The sequence below is a fragment of the Arctopsyche grandis genome, chromosome 3 (genome assembly GCF_051622035.1).
Source record: "Arctopsyche grandis isolate Sample6627 chromosome 3, ASM5162203v2, whole genome shotgun sequence".
Taxonomy (NCBI): Eukaryota; Metazoa; Arthropoda; class Insecta; order Trichoptera; family Hydropsychidae; genus Arctopsyche; species Arctopsyche grandis.
This window is the reverse complement of record NC_135357.1, coordinates 14,453,110-14,473,795: the sequence shown is the minus strand read 5'-3', so window position 1 is coordinate 14,473,795 and position 20,686 is coordinate 14,453,110. Positions and strand designations below refer to the sequence as shown.

The following is a 20,686-nucleotide window of genomic DNA, read 5'->3' as shown; positions in this document are numbered from 1 at the left end:
TCAGATGACGAGTAACCTTTCGATGTGCACAGATGCAATTATTGAAATGGTAATTATTAAAATTGAGTTGGATCTTTCTGGCGAGTTTTTAATAATTTAATAAGGAAAAATTCGGAACTAAAGTATCAGAAGCACAGAACGTATACAGGGTAGGTATGTCGGGACTTCGGGTAGATTTCGCTTAGTGTAAGTGCGAGTAGTGCGCACGCATAAGGTACACGTGTCGTTAATCTGTGGTTCAGTCTGTCTGACGCTTTTCGATCGTTTGCACCGCATCGAATAAAAATCTCGTAAAAAAAGCATTTGCTGAGCAATATTTGAGCAGTTTTCTGAAAGGCAATTTTCCTGTGCGACGAATTTTCGTGCGACAGGAAACCCGCGTGCGCGAGTTTCGTAGCGGCGGTTATCCTGGTAGTGATTCACATTTGGGATGTAATCACTAGTTACAGGAGCCTGAGGGGGCCGTGTATTGTTCAAAGGTTGTAAATGCATTGTTAAAGGTTTGCTGAACAATGGATAGCACTGTAACTATCCTACCTCTAGTAATAACCGAACCTCAGCAACCAGTACGTATTACTTACTGGCAAAAAGTTATTTTCGTATTCGGTCCACCGCTCTATGTGTCTACCGATGAAGTGGCGCAATTTTCAAACTCTGTTTTTATATTAATCGTTGTTATGCGATTTGAAGTTTATACAGACATGATTTTGAATGAAGGTATTAAAAGTTCAATAGTTTTAAAAAAGTTTATTTGGTTTAGCTATAAAATATATGTACATTGTTTGTACTTATGTATGTATATTAAAACCTGCAGAAGTCTTTCAAATTTTCCTATTCTTTTGCGAAATATTGGTGTACACGGGCAATAAAATCATTTACTTGTGAACTTGTCAACCTGTGAACTTGTGAACTTGTGACCTTTCAAAATGTCAAATGAAAGAATTCATAGCAAGACAAATCGATCGTCCATTTGGAGTTTCTTGGAGGGAATAGTTAAAATTGAAGTAGAGTGATGTGCTTGATTGTTTTATGGTAGATGATGTCCCGCGACCCGCGCACGCAGGGACAAACCTGTGGCTCCCGGAAAATAACGATTATTTTGGTCCGTGTGGCGGCGGCTAGTTCCGCAGCTTTCCGTCGCAGCGCCGCGATGCCTGGATGTTCAGGAATCGGCAACCAGTGGAAAACAGCTCACATTAAAAATATTAGAATTACCAAACACTTCAAATTGCAGTATTATCCCGAATATAATGCGGCCTATATATTTGGAGCAGAATTGAAAGGAAAAGTAAAAAAAAAAACAAAAGAGGTACATTTTCTTCTTCATATAAAATGTAATCGTCACTCCCATCTAGATTGTTGAAAATGCAACATGTATTATAACCTTTTTTACATACACATGTAATTGAATTAACATAAGATCGGTACTAAATTGTTACTAATTGGCACTAAACTCGGAATAAAACGCGAATGCTTTTGCAGAAAAAGATTTTAGGCACTTTGTATTGATTTATGTATTCATAAGTCGAACTGCTCGCACTGCTTTGGATAGTAAAAATACAAAGAAAAAACAACCCTTTTCAGGAAATTTGGCGGTCTAAGGTTTAAATTAGAGTACTATAATGTGGTTGGGTCCACCTTACGGCACAAACTCTGAATTGATGAAGACTCAAAAAAAATGAACTCGTATGTATCAAAGCATTAAGATTAGGAATGGGGTTAGACGGTTTCAGTGGCGGCTCGTGAGAATTCATAGTGGGGGGCTGCAGAGGTTAGTCGATCTGTAGTAGCTCATTGACCATATCGGTGACGAAGTGCAAACAAAAATAGCATGCATATGTACTATACTGGAAGGACTGCAGCCCATATGAACGAAAAAAATAGCGTGCATATGTATTGTACTGGAAGAGCTGTAGACCCACAGCCCATATTGATGAGCCACCACTGGACGGTTTACGGGCCAAGTACGCGTGTATGCGTGAGATTCATGGGATGAGCCGACGAAACCGTCTACCCCCACTCCTAATCTTAATATTTTGGTACGAGTTCATTTTTCGAGTCTTCATCAACTCAGAGTGTATGCCGTAAGGGCCACCGAATATCGTTCGGTGATTATTCCGCAAAAAGCGATCTCGCAAATGTCATTAAAATCTCGATCACGGAATATCTGGCACCCGAAAATTACATGAAAAAATAACATGAATATTCTAATAAATTTAAATAAAATAAAATTAATCAAATAAATTTAAATAAAATAAAACAAATCAAATAAATTTAAATAAAATAAAACTAATGAAATTTTTTTTTAATAAAATATTTACTACTAGTTGTTTTACCCGGCTTCGCTGAGTATTTGTGATATAAACAGCGTAAACATGGCGAATCTAATAGTAAATATTCATTTGTTTTTTTATTAAATTTATTTGAATCGAAAACAAATCGACTCAAAAAGTTGAAATTTTGATTTGTTTTAGAAATTCCCAACCAACAATACTTATATACAAAGTCTCTTTTGAAATTATATAGTAGATTATATCGGCCATGTTTAAGCGGTTTATATTACAAATACCGAGCGAAGCCGGGTAAAAACACTAGTAGTAAACAAATAAAAAAAATATGGGTTTGTAAAACCATTTACTGAAAAGTATGGTAAAAAATGATGATAGCATTTTTTTTACTGAAATGAGGGCCTGAAATTTCAAATGCGAAATGGAGCCCCCCATTTATTTCATCCGCCACTGCCAGTAAGTATGTATGTGACTGTAAGTAAGTAAGTGCTTCTATACAATACCAATGCTAAAGTTTTATTCAATTAGATTAGGGAAAGTATAGGAAAGGGTGCGTAGAGGGGATGATGATAAAACGTGAGGTATGGAAGAAAAGATTGACCGCCCCTGCAAATCGGTGGCCGTTATTTTGGTACAGCGTGGAAATCTGTCGACGTTCTCGAGCGCGTCTCTGTCGTCTGCGGTATAGCGATCGTCCTGCATCGCGTCCGATATACGAAAAAATTAAATGGGAAAAATCGGTCGGTCGAGATTGTTTGTCGTTCATCCCGGGCGTTCATCCCCCGCCGCTAGTGTCGCAGCCTCCCGCCAGGAGGCGCTAAATGCGCACTCAAAAACCGACCCGACTGTACGCGCAACGCACGCATACACGCGCGCGCACTGAGACCTCACCTATTTTTCCTCCCGAACGAAAATCTATGTTTTTCCATCCATCCGGTACGCAATAAGCCGGCGGAAAATTGGCAAGACACCGTCGGGATATTCATGTGCGCGACGCGACATACGCGCGTACATTTCGAATGTGTGTGCCACACGTTTGTACACAGTGCGCCATTTGTGCGGCCATTGGATAAAGGCCGAATGGATGTGGAACATTGAAGCTGGGGCGTCGCGACGCCGATCTCGTCGGAAAATTCAGCGAGCAGATGACCGTCGGCAAGGTCGTCTTCCGATTGCCGTTCACGGATTTTCTCAACCCCGTCTCCGAACGCACGTGCCTCGTCCACTGAAACATCGATTTTCCAGCAGTGACAATAAGAGGATGCCAAATCTCGTACAATATGTTCGAGGAGATGCGTCGCGAATTCGCTTCTGGTCCAGTGCCGACGCTTAGGTGAGCCCCAAATGGCGTTCGCTAAGAGGGTCATTTTCTGCTGCATAGTCTTCGTAGTGTCTTCCATGGTCGAAGCTGACGATGGAAGGCGCAAAAGCGACTACTTTAGGGACGTAACTTACGCTTCGAAAAATAGAAGAAGAACTTCCTTGCACAAGCTGATTTTCAACCTCGGCTCGAGGGGGCGACTCGAATATGCTGTCGATTTCGAAGGTCACTCGAGAAGAAAACGAGACTATGTCGGCGTCAACTTCGACGCTTTCGAAGATAAGAACGATAATTACGACGAGCGTGTCTTCGATAGAAAGCGACACTTTGAAACTTCAGGCATGACTCCCGAAGATTACTTCGACGAACCAAAGCAGATTAAACCCAATAAAGCCTCGAAGTCAAACAGAAAAAGCGCCCAAGAAGATCAAATTAACATACAAAAACCTACTAAAAGTCCAGTGCGCAGCAAAAGTGGTCTGCGTTCCCAAGACAACCGCCGCCGCAAGGAGGGCGACCATTTTACGAGCAACTTAACCAGAACCAGAGACATCCAAAATCTATCTGTTTCAAACCAAGGACGGAAGCCTGGCAGCTCGTTGAGGGAGTTGGCTTCTAGGAGACGTCAACAAAACAAGCCGACGAATACTCAGATGATGCAGGACGATCAGCACGAAGACAAAGGGGACCTGGCAACTTCGTTAAGTGGCGATGGGCAGTACGACCATTCTATAATAAGCTTCAACGACAAAATAAGACAACTGAACACCAAATTGAACAACCCGATTTATTCGGGCACTGTAAATGGTGCGGTCACACCCAGTGCCACTGACGTTTTGGGTATTTCGTGTAACTTTGAAAGTCCTTGTGCCTGGCAATGGAACGTGACCGGACCATCTGGAGGATTCGAAGTTGCTTCAGCTGACGATGTTGCCAATTTAAATTCTACCAAGGACTATGCTCTCAGAGGACCCACTTTCGACGCTGACAATAACACAGGAGGTTATAAATTCATTTTATATTACATACATACAGTATATATTCTCGTAGGCTACTGAAAATTTTAATTTAAAAACATTTTTTTTTTAAATATACACATTAATATCATAAACGTGCGACATTAATAAATATGATTATTATTCATGTGTGAAACAAAATACGAATTTAAATAATTTCTTTTCAATTGTTCTTTGTATTTAAATATGAAATATGATTTTACAAATTTTGAGCTTATTGCGCGTTCTATTGAATGAACATCGGAAATGTCAAATGTCATATTGATTCACTAGCACTGCTTATTTTGGGATAAAATCCATCTGGAGTTATACTCGTTATATGTACATTCATAAAATGTGTTATTATAAGCATAGGATCAAATTGTTCTAATTATATGTACATATGTTAAATAAGCATTACGTTAGTTTGATATTTTTCTTTTGTCTATTCAAACGTTCCCGAGTAAAATATATTTGCGGTTTTGATTCGTACACGAATTCATAGAAACAATTTATTTCGATAATATTTACAAGAAAATTGATCGGTTGTTGATAAACAGTGGCGTTAACAAGTAAACAGTTTATTAATATGTTTAAGTGAGAGGCGATTTAAAACATTTTGCAGAGGAGCTTAGGCAATTCAAATTTTTATTTCATTTTATGGCCCGCATTAAAAGTTGTAAATATGTAGAATCGACTAATATTGCAATAACATACGCAACTTTCAATTGGGAAGCAGCTACACATCTGATCTGATGAGCGGAGGCGTATCGTAACGTTATAAATAGAAGTCGCCGGCTGTGAATGAACCAGACCACCAATTACGCTTTATTATCAAAAATAAAAATAAAAAATAAAAACACCAATCTAAGTTTAGATGACTATACTAAAATTAGAATTCATAGAGTGTCTCAAAAGTTGCTGCTTATCACACATACATACGTATATCAAATTGCGTCACAAGTCAAATGTTCATGTGATGGAGCACATTTGCGATTTTGTACTATAATTTAATTATGAATACTTATTTTGCTACAGGTACATTGATTTTTGTTATGCATACAGAGACGTATCATACATATATACGAGAATTAATTTTAAATGATTAGGTATTTTAACATTTGTTATGGTGAATAATGTGGAAAATGGGTCGAAAAGTCTCCCGTCGAGCAAAGACGTCTTGAATAAGTGACAAATGTCGACTCGCTTATCTGTTTACTGAAGGATGGCAGATAAAGCGGTAATGGCTTATTTCCGTCAGAGGGAAATAAGGATTGAAACCGCTCCTTATCTCATTATATCGGCGCGGGATATCAAAACTAGACTCTCTCTCTCTCGGTGTCGGATGTTTGCCTTCCACTTTTGTGGATTGAAGATCAGAAAATTAGATTTTCTGTATCTTTCCGTACATTTATGCATATAAATATTGCTGGTTTAATATTTTTGTATATGGTACATAAGATGATGGTAATTTTATTTTTACATATACATTAATGTGTATTATATTTCAGGTCACTTTTTATACTTGTCAGTCGGTTCTAATACAGATTTGTGGTCAATTAAAAGTCCAATGTACAACGGAATATACGAAAACTGCAAGGTATTGCTCACTCATATAAATTGATCAAATTCAAATGATTAGTTTATGGAAAAAAAAAATATTTTCATAATAAATGTATTCAAGGTGGTCGTATGGCTTCATCAGTACAAAATGCAAAATGCCAGTTTCAAAGTGATTACCGAGCCCGCTAATGGAGCACCATCCTGGGTCCTCAGTGAAGTTCAAGGAAACAACTATGAAATGTGGGTATCGTCAAGTGTGCAAAAGTAATCATAAGAGGATGTTGTTTGTTTAAACTTCAAGCATGTGAATTGTATATTTCAGGTGGACCAAACATTCGTTTCCCGTGGGTCGAGTGCAACAAGAATTCAGAATTGCGTTAGAAGTTGTGCCAGGTGCATTGATGGCTGCTCCTTCATTTTCTGGAGCTCATATAGCTATAGATAATCTGAAAATGGCTGGCTGCTTCGCAGAACTACCTCCGGTGGACCATTGCTCACCGCGTCAACTTAAATGTTTATATAACAAGGTATGATAATTAGTAATATTTTGTTATTCATGTAGAATTTGTTTTCGAGATTTAAATTATTATTATATTGCCAGGTTCTAATTTTCGAACACAATTTACATATAATCTATTTTTTTATGACTCGCTTTATTCCCTTATAAAGAAGTGGTTTGTTTTTTCGTAGAGATTACTACCCACGATGTTTGTATCGCATTATGCCAAATTGCTTAACTTGAGTGGGTAGTCCGCTCCAGAGAATATTTGTTACATACAATATTTTTCCAAATGTAAATTTGAGTTCATATTAGAAAAAAAAACTTAATTACGTACAATTTAATACTTTCAAATGAAAATCATAAAGCTAAAGCGTCTGGATCATTGTTTATGAACCAGACGCTTGAGTCCTTGAAATATGTACCTGCTACCGAAGTACATACATCTAATATACATACGTAGATACTTCCTATTAGTTTATTAAATCGTCCTGATAAATTAATCTATATATTATGAAGTCACTACATATACATATGTAGGTCGTAAGAGAATTAAGAGAACCTACATACATTTTTGCATTTAACCGCCATTTTTTTATATGTTACAGTCGAAGTGTATTTTCAGTTTTAATATATTCCAACTAATGTTTTAGGTTGTTCATATTCGAATACAATTCAACTAATAAATGATATCTCTACAAGCGCAAATACACTTTCAAAAATGTGTGTCAGTTGTAATATAACAATGCGATATAAAATATTTTTACGAATGCTCTAGAACAGCGTTTCTCAACCTTTTTTGAACCATGGCCCCCTTTTGCGGTTAATATTTTTCTGTGCCTCCCCCCCATATTTTCTCGAAAAAAAAGTACATACTCGCTATTTCAGTGCTGATCCGACAATTGTCTTTTTTCAGTTTAAATCTGACTTGTGCATTCATATTACTTTGCAGATCTATCAGACTTTCTTGCAATTCGATATCAATATCAATTGCATTCACACTAAATGGACCAATCACCCAATCTGGAATATTTAGATTTATAAATTATTATATGATATTATAATATCATTAAATCTAACTTGCATATCCTCATGAAGCTGCTTCAAATGTTCAATATACATATACATATATAAAAATCATCATCTTGTATTACAATAGAAATAGTAGCCAATGATGGAAATTTTGTTAACTAACGTCATCCAATATTAATTTTAAAAAAATATTTGCTTTCCAAGAAAATTAATAATTACATTTTTACACGTTATGAGATTACAACATTTTTCTTGTAATTGTTTGTTTAACAGATTAAAATTCCCATCTGATAAATAAAATATATTGCATTTTGCACCAACCATCTCTTCCCCAAATTAGTTGTCACTCATAAAGGATACAATACTGTTCCCAAGTATAACAACACGATTAAGACAATTACCCTTTGATACCCAATGAACTTCTGTGTATAATAGAAGGCGCTCAATATCCTCGTTTTTCTCACATATTTGTCGAAAAAGGCGATCCTGAAGTGGATTTGATTTAATGAAATTTATTGTTTTTATTATAATATTAAGAGACCCATGTAAACGCCTTCCCAACCTTATTTAAAAAAATATTTGGCATACTTTTTTTCAGATATGCGATAAATCCTCGATATTTGCCAACCATTGAAGGAGTCCCATCGGTTGCACAAGCTAGTATATTTTCTGAAGTGCAAACGTATATTCAGTTTGATGGCAAATAAAACATTTAAGCACTTCTTTCGATATTATTTAAATATAAAAAAAATTATAATTATTATTCTGACTGTGCCTCCCCTAGAGCTCGTTATGCATCCCCAAAAGTAGGATTTTGGTTTGTGCCTCCCTTGAGACGGTCTGGGCTTCCTAAGGGGGCCATGTGGACCAAAGTTGAGAAACGCTTTAGAATTCAATAATGCGTTAATATTTGCTAGGTAATATGAATAAATAATTATCGTATTACGATAACTCTAAGAATGTGTTCAAAAATTTCTCGAGAAATTTTGATTCTCGTTTCTCGAGAATATTTTATTGTGAAATTTCAAGATTCTCATTTCTCGAGAATATTTTATTACGAAAATTCGAGATTCGTGTTTCTCGAGAAATCGTTTATTACAAATCTCGAAAATATGGAGAATATTTTAAATTTATCGCTACACGTTTTTGTTCAATAAACTAACTGATTTATATACTTATTAACTCGTAAATAATTTTGTGTAAGTATTTTAATATGTATAGAAGGTCATCGGTCATCATATATGTACATATGTACATATACAGATGTTACAGCGAAATCGCACCATATTTAAGTTACAGTGAAAATATATTTTCACTGACAATACGACTCCACTGTAGCACACATAAGAGATGCTTGATTTATTATTTATGTATTTGTGTATTGGTTTCTGAGATATTAAATTTAAGGTCAATATTTAAATATGCATAGATGGTCAGAATTTTATCTCTCTATATCTTTCTATCGTCATGTCTTTAATAAAGTTATGAACCCCCAATATAATAAATATATGTAGTCTTCTGATTTTGTATGTTTTCGATTTTATATGGAAAAAAAATCTCGAGAAACAAAAAAGAAAATCTCGATTTCTCGAGATTCAAATATTCCGAAAAAACGAGAGTCTTAAATCTCGAGATTCAAAAATGAGATTCTCGAATCTCGAGAATCAAAAATAGTTGAGAAATCACAACCTCTAAGTACTACTACTAGTCGAGTGACATTTCCACGAAAACCTGACCTCTTCATCTAACCTGGCACCATCTTATAGTTGAAATGTATTTTCAGTTGTAATATATTTAATCGTTTAAAAACATTCCAGCATCCTGTGTGCATAAATTCTTCCCGAGTGTGCGATATATTACAAGACTGCGATCAAGGTGAAGACGAGAGGCAGGATTGTGGTAAGTCATTAGTTTGATTATTATAATTTATAAAATACTAATAAAAATAAACACTGTTAATAAAAAAAATGTGTTTCAGACAAAATGCCTTTTGGATCCAGATGTTCGTTTGAAGATGGATGGTGCGGTTGGGCCAATACGCCTACGACAAGGTAAATTTATGAACAAACTGTGTACGTAAAGATTTAATTGAAAGCCTATAATAAAATTTGTAAAATTTAAGAGTAAAATTGAAATGGTCGAGGAATGCTGGATCAACACCGACTGAAAATACAGGTCCACAGGCAGATCACACTTGTCAAAGAAGCGTAGACGTTGAACCGCTACCTTCAATTTCAAACGATAATGGTATATCACCGATTTCACCACCCCTAACATGTATTGGGCATTATCTATATGTTAATATGGCCCAGCATGGAAACGATAACGTAGTGGGATTTGCAAGTAATGCTAATTTGGATAGTGTCGTCTTCAACCCGCCGCCGAAAGTGCATGGTGATGTGAATTCTAAATACTACAATTCTTGTATGGTAAGAATTTTTACAATTTAATTTATCAATTTAATAATATCAATAGTATTCATACAATTAGTAAAAAAAAATACTTGCCTTAGATCCGTTTTTATTATCATCAATATGGCAAAAATACTGGATCCATGTCACTGTTTATTATGGAGTTGAAAGATAAAGAAAATTCATCAAATCTTTTGTGGTGGTCATCGAAGAATAAAGGAGATAACTGGTTCCGAGCAATAGTAATTTTACCAAATGTAACAACTAGGTAAAATAAAAAAGATATTCCAAAATTAATGAGAACTATGAAGACGAATGTATTGGAAAACAATTTTGCTGGTTGCAGGTATTATTTACAGTTCGAAACAAGAAGAGGTATGCGAATATATTCAGACGTGGCAATAGATGACTTTTCAATGGCACCTGAATGTTTTGGTATTAATATTCCAAAACAAGATCTCGGAGATTATAATTATTGGGATCCGATATACAGCGGAGTAAACAAGAAGCCCCACACAGATTTTGAAAATAAAACACGTAATTTTTGAAAACTGTGTTAATGATTATAATACATAGTTATAAGTATATATTTTATAAATACGTTTAAATATTTTTAATATATAGATTATGAATTTACGACGTGTGGGGCGACTGGCAGATTTGGACCTAGTCAAGAACGATGTGATATAGCATATAAAAACACTTCTTTAAATGTGAAAGTTTTGGATGATAAAAACGTTAAAGGAATACAATCATGGACCGTTCCTTCTGAAGGCTATTATACGTAAGTAAACTTACAATAATGTATCAACGTTCAAATACAAAAGTTCATATAATTTTTTTTTAGTATAATCGTTCACGGAGCTGGAGGTGGTTTAGGATCTGGTGGGACAGGATCGTCAAGAGGTGCATCAGTCATGGCACTTTTAGAACTTAGAAAAGGACAAGTTTTATACGCTTTAGTAGGTCAACAGGGAAGCAGTGCATGTATTAAGGTTCTGCAAAATAACATTTTAAATTTTTTATTGAATAATTAACTATTTTTAATTTGGTATTTGTCTTTACTTTTTTAGACATTGTCTGTCCTTACTGAGTCTAATTGCAAATATTATAATAGCACGAATGGATCTGATGGTCAAGTTTCATCAACTGATACGGCTCCATATTATCATAGCAAAACACACGAAGTTTACAATACTGTTGTTCAGGATGGCGGTGGCGGTGGTGGTGGAGGCACTTTTCTTTTTCTTGTATGTTTCAATCAATAGTAATTTTTAAATTAGTTTTATTTTCGAAAATTAACATTTGTTTTAATTAACACTATTTTTATTATAGATGAATAAGCAAAAAACTTATTTGCCTCTAATGGCAGCTGGAGGAGGTGGTGGACTTGGGGCTGGACGTGCGTCTTCAGGAGGGTCTCAGCATGGTAAAGGAAATCTACCACCAAATAAAAAGCCTAGAACTGGAGACATGTATGGACCACCGAATGCAACACCAGGTTATTTTTATTATCAATTTTTGTATTGCTTCAGAATTGACCCTAATATTATATACAAATTATTTTTATGGTATGTAGGAGCGGGTGGTGGTTGGTTCCCAGCTTCAGGATTAGTAACAGCTGGCCATGAAGAAGTTCGTGGTCAGGCAGTAAAAGAAGGAGGAAAAGGAGGACGTGTCTGTACTGGTGGAAGTGATGGAAGTGGTCCAGGATCTGGTGGATTTGGAGGTGGAGGTGGTGGTTGTACAAAAGGTGGTGCTGGAGGGGGATGGGCAGGTACTTTCAAAACGAAAAACTCTTTCTTTGAAATACAGCTTTTAAGTACATAATTGATTAAATTTGATGACTTTATTTACAGGAGGCGACACTTTACACAATTTTACCAACGGGGAAGGTGGCTATTCTTTCATTGATCTGAGCCATGCTGTGTTAGGGTTTACAGAGCTACTCGAAGCTATGCACTCTGGATCTGGTCAAGTGATAATTATACCTGCAATTGAGGTAAATTTATACTTAAAAACGTAATTCACAAATATGCTAAAAATGCTAATTAAAATGTCTATGTATAATTCTAGGGTTGTGGTTGCGATTATAGATGTGTTGCTCTGGATGAATATAGATCGAAAACCAAATGTATTTGTCCTCAAGGATGGATAGCATCTGGTATGAACCAAACTACTTGTGATTGTAAGTGATTCAGAAAATAAAACAAATTTTATTTCATTTGTCATATGCACAAGATAAATATATGTAATTTAATGCATATATCCTATATCATTTCAGTGGTTGATGATTGGAACGTACCATATTTGTATTTGATGGTATTTTTTGGGATTGTTGTTATTTTGTTAGTGGCAGCATTGACAGCAATATTCCTGATGTTGTGTAAGATGCCCTTTTTTCATGAAATACATATCAATCTTTTAATTGTTTTGAATTTATGGTGTTATAAAATTCATGTAGATAATCGATATCAAGTGCGCAAACAAGCAGACCTTCGTCACAAAGCATTGCTTGATCAAGATTTGAGACTCAATCATCTAAGAAGTACGGCTGATGATAGTGCTCTAACAAACTTTAATCCAAATTATGGATGTGATGCAGTACTTTCTGGTGGAATTGATGTTCGCCAATTGCCACAAGTTGCTAGAGATAGTCTCCGTCTGGTCAAGTATAACAAATGATATGTATTTAAAGGTTGTGGCTATTTGCAGGTACTGTATCTGCGAATAATTGGCTATTTTCAGGTACTATATCTGCGAATTATTGGCTATTTGAAGGTACTATATCGGCAACGGGCGCAAAGCCTTCTGCGCATGCGCGTGAACTGTCAAATTTGTTAAACTGTTAAAATTTTGTTCGAACTCGTAAAGTGACGGAGAGCAAAAAATGTAATCCAAATTAGTTAATATTATTAACTGTTATAAAATTATTATCATACACAACGTATAATATGTACCTACATACATTTTACATCGATGCGGTGCAAACGATCGAAAAGCGTCAGACAGACTGAACCACAGATTAACGACACGTGTACCTTATACGTGCGCACTGCTCGCAATTACACTAAGCGAAATCTACCCGAAGTCCCGACATACCTACCCTGTATACGTTCTGTGCTTCTGATACTTTCGTTCCGAATTTTTCCTTATTAAATTATTAAAAACTCGCCAGAAAGATCCAACTCAATTTTAATAATAGCATCTGTGCACATCGAAAGATTACTCGTCATCTGAAGTGCAATTTTTCATTCGTGAAGTCGAGAATTGCGTTTAAAGCAGCCATCCAGTTAATCTGTGGTTCAATCTGTCTGGCGCTTTTCGATCGTTTGCACCAAACCCATTTTACATAGTACAATTCGCGAACTAGCTAAATGATATAAATCTATTTCCTCCTTTTTTTATTTTTTTTTTATTTTTTTGTATACTGTCTTTTATGATTTAAATAAACTTGAATTTTTATTGTAATATTTGATTTCTAAATTTACCTTTAAGTCAAATAAATTCACAAAATACCTACAAGATAAGAAAAGGATGAAACAATCAAAAATTAACTTACCATCAACTTGCTGCCTTTGCATTGCTTTTGTTAAGCACGTAGTATGTAGATTGGCATGTGAAAATATTCTAATAATTCTATAAACAAATACTGTATCTTCGAATAAAAAAAATTTTTTAGAACTATTACGATAATTCAGAATAATAATTCAGATAAGTCATTTGATTATCTCTTATGCATTGTACCTGATTTCAAAGATATAGTACCTGCAAATAGCCCATAATTCGCAGATATAGTACCTGAAAATAGCCAATAATTCGCAGATATAGTACCTGCAAATAGCCAATTATTCGCAGATACAGTACCTGCAAATAGCCACAACATTATTGGTTTAAAATATGCTTTTTTTTAAATTAATAAAATAATTGTATCAATATGGATATTGAGTTTTAGGGCTCTCGGTCAAGGAGCATTTGGAGAAGTATATCAAGGACTATATAGACATAGGGATGGAGATGCCATTGAAATGCCTGTTGCTGTAAAGACATTGCCAGAAATGTCAACTGGTCAGTCAGAGACTGATTTCTTGATGGAAGCCGCCATTATGGCTAAATTCAATCATCCTAATATTGTTCATTTGATTGGCGTTTGTTTCGATCGACATCCTAGGTATGTATATGTCTTCACGATTCTATAAATAACTATATTTATAAATATTTCATTTAAAACTTTTTTTTTAATTGCAGATTTATAGTATTGGAATTATTAGCTGGTGGTGATCTCAAAAACTTTTTAAGAGAAAATCGTCCCAAACTAGAAAGAAGTAGTAGTCTTGGTATGAAAGATTTGGTTTTGTGTGCTTTGGATGTTGCTAAAGGATGTCGGTATATGGAAACAAAAAGATTTATACATAGGTGATTTATTTTTTTAAGTATTTAATGAATTTTATTGAAAATTAAAAAAAAAATTAACCCAACTCTCATTCAACAGAGATATTGCAGCACGCAATTGTCTTTTAACATCAAAAGGACCAGGTCGAGTAGTGAAAATAGCTGATTTTGGAATGGCCAGGGATATCTATAGAGCAGATTATTATAGAAAAGGGGGTAAAGCAATGTTGCCAATTAAATGGATGCCACCGGAAGCTTTTTTGGATGGTATTTTTACATCAAAGACTGACATTTGGTAAAAAAAGCAATATTCCACATGTAAAAATAAAGTAATAAATGGGATTGAATATAAATAATACATGTATTTTCACATAGGTCATTTGGAGTATTGCTCTGGGAAGTGTTTTCATTGGGAATAATGCCATACACTGGTTGTGCTAATAGAGAAGTGATGCAGATGGTCACCGGAGGCGGTCGTTTAGATATACCATATGGTGAGATGAATTTCATTAGAAATATTTAGCTAGAAACAATTTTTTTTACACATTAAAAATATTTATTATTTATTACAGGATGTCCTATTGAAATATATAGAATGATGTGTGATTGTTGGAATCCATCACCGCAAGACAGACCGACATTCTCTCAATTATTTGAAAGATTGACACATTGTACACAGGTAATATAATATGTATTCAAATACTATTATTGATTGAAATTATTGAAATTTCTTTTTAAGTACCTATTTTAATTGTATCTAAATTTACCAGGATCCCGAGCTAATGGGTGCGCCATTGCCATGCTTTAGCAGAACGATGCCACTGGGTAGAGAAATGGATGGTCAGAATATATCTATGCAAGTACGTAAAGTGTACAAATTATTAAACATAGGTTATAATTGCAATAATTTCTAATAAAATTTTAACTAATATGCAATTGTTGTGAAATGAACTTTTGTGATATTCTTTCTTTTAATTTAGACTTATTTATACTTTTCTTTTCTTTGCTACAAAAATCTTGTATTAATTGTTATAATTGGTTGTAATATACATATACATATTTATCATTGATTTTTACTGTATTATTAATACAGACGTGTATGATATGAGCTTTAAAATATTTAATTTTGTGAATTTGTCCACATATTAGTATTAGGTTTTATTAATATTTTTCAATGATTGCTCTCTTGTATTATTTAATTATTATTTGAATTTTTTTGCATATACTCGTATGATTATATGAGTGACTATATAACACGTTGTATTATTATGTAATGTTATTAGCATATGCAAAATATTAAATATAAGGACAATTTATATGCTTGAAAAATATTAATTTATTTTTATTTTAAATAAGCACAATATTGAAATCAATATTTGTTTGCAAATACTCATGTTTATTACAAACAGTAATTAGTAAAATAATAATGCATAAAATTACATATATAAATAAGGTCTACCTCACGGGCCGGAAAGTGAAATGCGGGAAAACGCAAATATCGGAAGGCAAAGATCGAAAATCGAAAGATCTTAAGTCGAAAGATCTTAAGTCGAAAGATCAAAAAAAGGGGTGCATGTTAAACGGTACATACTCACTTAATTTGCGCGAGCAGGATACAACAGGAACAAGAGGAACAGGCTTTTCCTCCCGTATTCTGCGCGCGCACATTAATACGGTCGCACATTAATTCCTCTTGTTCCTGTTGTATCCTGCTCGCGCAAATTAAGTGAGTATGTACCGTTTACCAGGCAACCCTTTTTTTTTATCTTTCGACTTAAGATCTTTCGATTTTCGATCTTTGCCTTCCGATATTTGCGTTTTCCGGCATTTCACATTCCGGCCCGTCACGGAGACCGATATAAATATACTATGTAATTTTGTACCCAAGCTATAATATGAATGACAATTAATATTTGACTTTAGATAAGCTTGCAGTTATGGTAGTCGAATGAAAGGTGCTTGTGATGTCGTATATTTCTCTCATGTTTTATATCCTGTTGATTTTAAATTACACTTAGAGTACTTATGTGATATACATATGTACATATGTATATACATAACTACTCTTCTTTTTTTTCTTATTATTGTGATTGTTTGCATCCATCACCATGATCACCAACAACTACCCTTTAGCAAGCGTGTGGCATGACCGCGCCCCAAGCCTCGGACTACTTGGTGCCGCTGATGCCATTGGGGCACATCGGTATTGGTGGAGACGGAGCCACTGTCTCAGGGGAGCTGAGTGCATCAGCCCCACAATCCACTAGTGAATCCGATCCCTCGCATCCTGATCACCACTTAGATGGAATGCTGCCCTCCCATTCTAGGTGAGACTTCCATTTCCTTTATTTTTATTTTCTCTTCTACTTTATCTATATTTTATGGTGAGTGCCTATAATTAATAAAAACCATTAATATTCTAATTTAAATGGTGAAATGCTTCTTGGACTTTTCAATTAAAATATATGTACATATTTATGTAAATTTATAATAAAAAAATTGGACTTAAGTCTACGAAATTAGATACATTATTGCTATACTAAAGATATTAAATAAAATTTTAGTCCAAGGTGCATACATTAGATATTCTAACATTTATAATAACTCACAAAAGTTTTATACATAACGATAGATCCTGCATATGTATGTGTTTTAGAATGACGTGTAGGTATATTATATCTCTCTTCATTTATGTTTTCCCTTTCATTCCATGATTTGAGTGACATAATTGCATACTTTAACAATTACATGTTTTGTTTTGAATGTGATTTTTTTGTTGCCTCAAATAATATGTGATATAAAAAATCTTATGGAAATTCAATGAATTCAGTTCGTCGGATCGGCTGTTGTCATCATCACATAGCAACGAAGAAGAAGCTGGCTCTGCCTCACAAGCAACCAAACTTTCACAAGCGGGTACATCAATAATACACTACCACGATCAATTGTCAGCAAGTCAAATGCAGAGACCGATGTTTAAGCAGCTTCATTTACCAGAATATGGAAATATTGCATTAGCAAATCGAATATCACCTCAAACTAATTCAATGATGAACACGGGGATAAATTATCCTCATGGTTCCAAATTTAAACCTTCAAAATCTACTGATCGCTTGTTAGCTTCAATGGAGGCAGCTGCCAGAGAAGACAGCATTGGGGATGATGATGATGATAGAAAAGAATGGGAAACATCGTTTATAGAAAAACAACCCATTTCCGGCAAACAATCTATTGTTGGAAAACCAACAGTGAACGATGGCTCTGAGGTCACCACACCACCAGAACCAACTGTAAGTTAAATATTTTAATCTTATAACAAATACTAACTTAAACATTGGCGTGTGAGTATTCTTTTGCATGTCTCGTGTACGTATATTTGGTAAACCAGAGTATTTTTATATTATGAAAGTAAAATTTTTTACAGTCGGTGGTTTTGGCAAAAAACTTTACATTCAATATATATTTTTAATCATTGAAAACTTTTTTTCAGTACTGTAATCTGTATAATTAATAAAAGTACCAGATTATTTATATATGTACATATGAATATATATAAATATATATACATATTGTATATTTTTGTGATTTTCAGGTTGACAAGCTTATAAGTATAGATACACCTCAGCAGACGCCAACGTCTCTTCAACCGCCGGATAATTCTCTCAGTCGTTCATTCAATCAGAATAAATTATCTCAACCAAAACAAGAGGCAACAATAAATAGAAAAACTCCACCATCTGATCAACAGCACTCATCTTCGCCATCTAAGCAGCTACCGGACAAGCAGAATAATTACGTTAAAACTAATTTACCACAAGTAAGCTTTGTCAAACAGAAACCTCTGTGTATATTGAGCGCGGCTCAATTGGAAGAGAATTTTAATGCCCTTAAGAAAAAGAGTGGCTCAGTGAATTTGAATAATATGAATATATTACCACCACCTTACGTCAATGTACTTACACCCAACAAGCTATCAAAGCCAACGGAGAGCAGGAAAATACAAATCGATCCTAAAAAAGCCATAATAGATGACTTGGCGTCGCCACCTGGCAATGAAGTCGTAAACGATGAGGAAACCAACAGTGAGACCACTAGTCAAACAGAAGTGAGATTAAAGAACAGTGCTAGTGCTAACAGTTTACTAAACGGTCCATTGACAGATCTGCCGTACGCTGACAGTGATAATGGTTCATCAGCTTCTAGTAACAGTGGAATTAATATAATCAGTAGGCGTGCTCCAGCAACAAAGCAAAATACTTATACTGAAATAAATTTGGACGATTCAACAAATAACGCCAAGAAACAGAATAACAGCGGTGGTGGGTTTCTGAATAACGACTCGGAAATTAGTTGCTAAAAATTGTGATGGTGCTTAATGTTATACAAAATTATATATAATATATACATGGAGTGACCCTTTTCAAAACTGTTTATTTTTATTATCATAGAACAATTATGTATGTATGTAAATGAAAAAAAAAAAACTATAAAATGGGTGTTGTTTGTGTAACTTATTGAAAATCTGATAAAAATTTATTCAGTGTTTGATTTTATATTGTTTGTATAGAGAAATGCTTTTATTTTGGGTCATATAGTATATCTATATAAAGTCTTTTATATATGTACATACATACTTTATTTTTATTATACAAGTAATATTGATAATTTGTATTGTGTATAAAAATGATGGATTTATATTGGCTGATACTTATTAGCCTTCATATTCACGTGATACATGAGTTAATTGCTAACTATTTAACGGATTTAAAAAAAGTTATTTTACATTTCAGTTGAAGCATTTATATAATACATAAGCAATATTTTTGCAAGTGTTATTTGTATAATATTTCTCGCAAAAAATTATTGACTGAAAAAAGAAACTTTAATAGGAAATTAACTGTTTAATATTTACTGACATACAAAAAATACTACAAAAATATTGAATATGTATGCGTTTAATTTTATTTTGAGCATTCCATGTTCTGTGTGAATTAAAATTTCCATTCCCAATAAAAAAAAGAAATAATAATGGCTTTGAAATTGTGAATAATATACTGGATCTGGTTGTGACAAGAATCCATTATATGATATATGTATATGTATAATATAAAGTAAATTTTTGTTAATTTAATTGGCACCACTGCAAAATATTCTGTGTTGTCTATAAAATAAAATATTTATAACAGTAGGTGTAAAAGTCATACGTAAATGAAATAAAAATGATGATATATCCATTAATATGATATATTACAAAATATACTCTAAAGATACTATTATAATTACATATTCGTTTGACATAATGGTAGTGTGAAACAGGGTAAAAAATACTTAAAAAATCAACAATATAAAATGTCAAAATATTGTATCGCTATTTTGTCGATGTAACATGCATATTGATTTGTGACAATTTAAAACATTGACGTTATTGCAAATTATATAACAGTAAGAGCTTATTTTATATTATTTTGTTTATTTATTGTTAGTCTTTTTCATCATCGCTTCATAAATATTGTATAATAACAGTATTATATTTATTTTCTATTATTTAAACCATTGCCATGTTAACAACAATTCATTCTGTATATATATATGCAACTGGAAAGTTATTGAACAAGAGCTTATACACTAGCTAAGAATGAAATATATGTATTTATTGATATTTGAATATGTATGTCTAAAAATAAAAAATAAAAAAATGTGCATAAGCTACTTTAAATACATATAACTTCCAATAATATTTTTACAGTGACTAAAAATTAATCACGCACATTCTCTAAAAAATTATAAATACACTTTTGGTTTCCACATACATATTATATGTCCCTGCACTATGTATATGTATTTCTTAATATAAAAAGCATTACATGTGAATATTGGAAAATTATAAAGATGAATTGAATGATTTGATTATTTGTGTTAGTTTAAATATAGACAGTTTTATAAAATTATCTTTAATATGATAAATAAAACATACCAAATTAATAAAATCGTCATTTTGCTGGGTTGATATTAGATAGATGTATAATTTATCTAATATTTGCTGGAATGTATTAAATTATGAACGTTTTTGTAGTACATATTAGTAATATCACAATATGTACTTGTAGTTTACTGCGAAACACACAAATCAGAAGTAGATACAATAACATTTATTATTATTACAATATAATTTTGTGATAGTAACT

General features: G+C 33.7%; 1 protein-coding gene across 2 annotated transcripts; it reads left to right on the top strand.

The window, feature by feature from the left end:
• The first annotated feature begins 2,948 nt into the window (after positions 1-2,948).
• Positions 2,949-19,509, top strand: Alk (Anaplastic lymphoma kinase). Of its 2 annotated transcripts, XM_077428398.1 has the most exons (27): positions 2,961-4,611; positions 6,116-6,204; positions 6,289-6,407; positions 6,490-6,694; positions 9,516-9,597; positions 9,677-9,749; positions 9,821-10,127; positions 10,211-10,377; positions 10,456-10,646; positions 10,734-10,893; positions 10,957-11,104; positions 11,183-11,359; positions 11,445-11,610; positions 11,689-11,886; positions 11,969-12,111; positions 12,186-12,297; positions 12,394-12,495; positions 12,574-12,781; positions 14,059-14,280; positions 14,358-14,525; positions 14,602-14,796; positions 14,877-14,995; positions 15,074-15,180; positions 15,272-15,361; positions 16,635-16,828; positions 17,332-17,791; positions 18,094-19,503. In XM_077428398.1, the coding sequence occupies exons 1-27, from the start codon at positions 3,633-3,635 to the stop codon at positions 18,856-18,858; spliced, it is 5,946 nt and encodes a 1,981-aa protein (XP_077284524.1). In that variant the 5' UTR covers positions 2,961-3,632; the 3' UTR covers positions 18,859-19,503. The 2 variants fall into 2 exon arrangements, with proteins under 2 accessions (XP_077284525.1, XP_077284524.1); XM_077428399.1 differs by lacking the exon at positions 17,332-17,791 and having other exon boundaries at positions 2,949-4,611; positions 18,094-19,509.
• Positions 19,510-20,686: the final 1,177 nt, after the last annotated feature.

Coding starts and splice junctions, on each gene's coding strand:
- Alk (XM_077428398.1), top strand. CDS start 3,633: ATGGCGTTCGCTAAGAGGGTCATTTTCTGCTGCATAGTCTTCGTAGTG. Junction 12,298..12,393: donor GAACCAAACTACTTGTGATT/GTAAGTGATTCA, acceptor ATATCATTTCAG/TGGTTGATGATTGGAACGTA. Junction 15,362..16,634: donor GTCAGAATATATCTATGCAA/GTACGTAAAGTG, acceptor ACTACCCTTTAG/CAAGCGTGTGGCATGACCGC.